The following is a 2,754-nucleotide window of genomic DNA, read 5'->3' as shown; positions in this document are numbered from 1 at the left end:
TTTAAAAAAAAAAAAAATATAAAAAACCCGAAAATAAACAATCATATTCACGTGCATTAACCCCATCCACTCATTCATTCTTCACTTTCCACCAACTTCTTCTTCTCCAAGAACCCACATCCTCCTTCTTCTTCTTCCACCTTCTTTTCTTCATAAAACCTTCAATCCTTGCTCAAATCAAGTGAGATTTTGGTCTAAATCGACTAATTTTTCACAAGCTTCATGATTGTGAGGAGGAATTCCAGAGAAAACGCGGTTTTGGGGTCGAAGTTTGAAACCCTAGGTTGAGATAATTTGGGGGTTTTGGGATTTTTAGTTTCACAAGCATCCTCTCATCTTGAAACAAGGTATGAACACTTATTTTACTCTATTATGGAGATGCATTGTGAAAAACAAGGTGATTTAGGTTATATGTTCTTGCCCACTTGCTTGTTGCTAGGATATGAGTATGGAATTGTTATTGAACATGGTTGATGGTTGTAGATGTAGGAATTATGGTTAAAGTAGTGAACTTTTGGGATGTTCTACATTGTAGAGACACCATGCCCAATTTTTGAAAAATCCTTGATACATTTTGGGTTCACTAACATCTACAACCATGGCAACAAGCAAGTGTGGGGATGATTTGTGAAAAGAATGTTAATTTTTGTGTTATTTTGTTGTTTTTTCATGTGTGTAGGAATGGCAAAGACAAAGGAAAAGCCGGGTTCAAGTTCATCCTCATCAAGGGGTAAGGGTAAGGAAAAGGAGCAGCCGTCAAAGAAGAGGCAATATCTTGGTAGGGTTAGTGAAAGCGAAAGCGAGGAAGAAGAAGAGATGCAGTTAGACCCAAGAGATAAACCGGTGTGGAATTCGGGGTCGTTGGATGACCAACCCGAAATTTGGCAGCCAACTCTGTATAACGACTGCATGAACAAGTTAAAGAATAAAGCGGCCGCATTCATCTGTGAAAGAGATGTTGATGAGCCTCAGTTGGGCCAGTTCGGGGTGTATGACAAGTTCCGTGCTTTGGGTTGGGAAGGAGCACTCAAGTGTTGGGATAAGGATAAGAGCAATTTGTTTTTGACTGAGATTCAGGAGTGGATGGCAACGCTTAAATGTCACAACTTCCACAGGCCATCACAAATGAAGTTGGTTGGGACGGTACATGGGGTACCAGTTGAAATGTCATTCGATACGTTGAAGAAGTTGGGAAAATATGATAGCCTTCCAACTAGGGAGTACATGATTCCCACGCTTGATGATTTATTGCTCAAACCTGAGAAGCACGTGACATGGAACAGTATGTTGGCTGATTTGTTTTTGCCCGGTAGGTATGGTGGCGTGTTATACCGAAAAAATCTGAAAATAGAAGCCAAGCTCTTGCATACGATCTGTTTACTTAATGTCATCCCAAGGAGAGGGGATAAAGAACAGGTGAGGTTTCCAGAGATACCTGTTCTGTACTCATTGATGCACGGGTCCCCACGGTTTCCAATCCGCTACCTGATCATGCACCATTTGTGGATATGCCGGAACAAATACGGGAGAGACATTGTCCCGTACTGCCGCATCATAACGGGCTTAATGAAACAGCAGAAGGCACTCACATCTGAAGACCGCGGTTTAACGAAAAGGCACTTGCCTTTTACTTTGGATAGGTTGGGAAACGTTTGGACGTACACTTCGTCTGAACGTTATCACAAGCTGAAATCGGAGGGTCAACGGTGGAGGGCGTTGAAATTAGGTGCAAGGGAGTTGTTACCGGGAGAACCGGATGAACCTGAAAGCGATGAAGAGTTAATTCCGAGTGGGGATGATGATTACGCAGACGAGCCAACGGGTGGTGCAAATGTTGGTTTTGGGGCTTTTCATGGTGGTCATGGTGGCACATTTTACGACTATGCGCAGCAACCATATGAGCCGGGGTGGGCTTATAGTGGTTCAATGCAGGAGGTGATCGAGAGCCAACGCCCGCCGGCGGCCATCTTTGATACTTGGTCGGGTTCGGAGAGGTCGTTATTTGATCAAGGTACGCGGAATAGCGCTAGTATTGAGCGGGCGCTTAAACATAGCTTCGACCGCAATGAATTATGGCACCGGACCCACGCATATTCGCAGGAGGTGGAAATGAATAACCGATATCACGATGATCAGATGAGGCGGATGCATGCGGATTGGCATGCCGGAAGGCCGGTGGTTGAGGATCCACAACATGTGGATTATGCCTCATTGCCACCGTATGATGGCAGCGTTTCATATCCGACTCCACAACTCCACCATTCTCAGTGGCTTGATCCAAGAAGGCAAGAGGGACCACAACAACAAGAGGGAAGCAGTAGCGGATCGTTCGGGTTTGGAGAATGGAGCGATATGATGTCGTCCATTTTTGGGCCCCCAGGACCGCGTTATTATTGATCAGGTGGTATTCTCTCTCTTGTATAGTTTGTATATATTTGTTGGTTTATGTTGATTATGGTGGGAGGATGGGTGGTGATTGATCATATGATTGATTGTTGGGTTTGGTTGGTTGGTGGTGTTGTGTTTAAAATGAAAAACATAAAAAAATTATAAAATGAAAAAATACAAAAAAAAAAAGAAATTTGGGGTTTGAGATGAGAAGCTTCTTGTGGATGTTGATTGAAGTAGTGATCAAAACCTCCCAGACCATACATTGGGGACAATGTATCCCAAGTGTGGGGATGGGGGGAATTTTTTGAAGATTTTTGAAAAAATTTTAAGCCGAGCAAAACAATGTGAAATCTTGTCGCCTCG

General features: G+C 43.5%; 1 protein-coding gene across 1 annotated transcript; it reads left to right on the top strand.

The window, feature by feature from the left end:
• Positions 1-202: 202 nt before the first annotated feature.
• Positions 203-2,510, top strand: LOC118488391. The gene is made up of 2 exons (XM_035985912.1): positions 203-347; positions 680-2,510. Exon 2 carries the CDS (start codon positions 682-684, stop codon positions 2,395-2,397), a length of 1,716 nt encoding a protein of 571 aa, XP_035841805.1. The 5' UTR covers positions 203-347; positions 680-681; the 3' UTR covers positions 2,398-2,510.
• The last annotated feature ends 244 nt before the right edge of the window (positions 2,511-2,754 follow it).

The sequence above is a fragment of the Helianthus annuus genome, chromosome 16 (genome assembly GCF_002127325.2).
Source record: "Helianthus annuus cultivar XRQ/B chromosome 16, HanXRQr2.0-SUNRISE, whole genome shotgun sequence".
Classification (NCBI taxonomy): domain Eukaryota; kingdom Viridiplantae; phylum Streptophyta; class Magnoliopsida; order Asterales; family Asteraceae; genus Helianthus; species Helianthus annuus.
This window is presented reverse-complemented; position numbering and strand designations above follow the sequence as displayed.

Excerpts from the sequence above, each read along its gene's own strand:
- LOC118488391 (XM_035985912.1), top strand. The coding sequence starts at position 682 with ATGGCAAAGACAAAGGAAAAGCCGGGTTCAAGTTCATCCTCATCAAGG.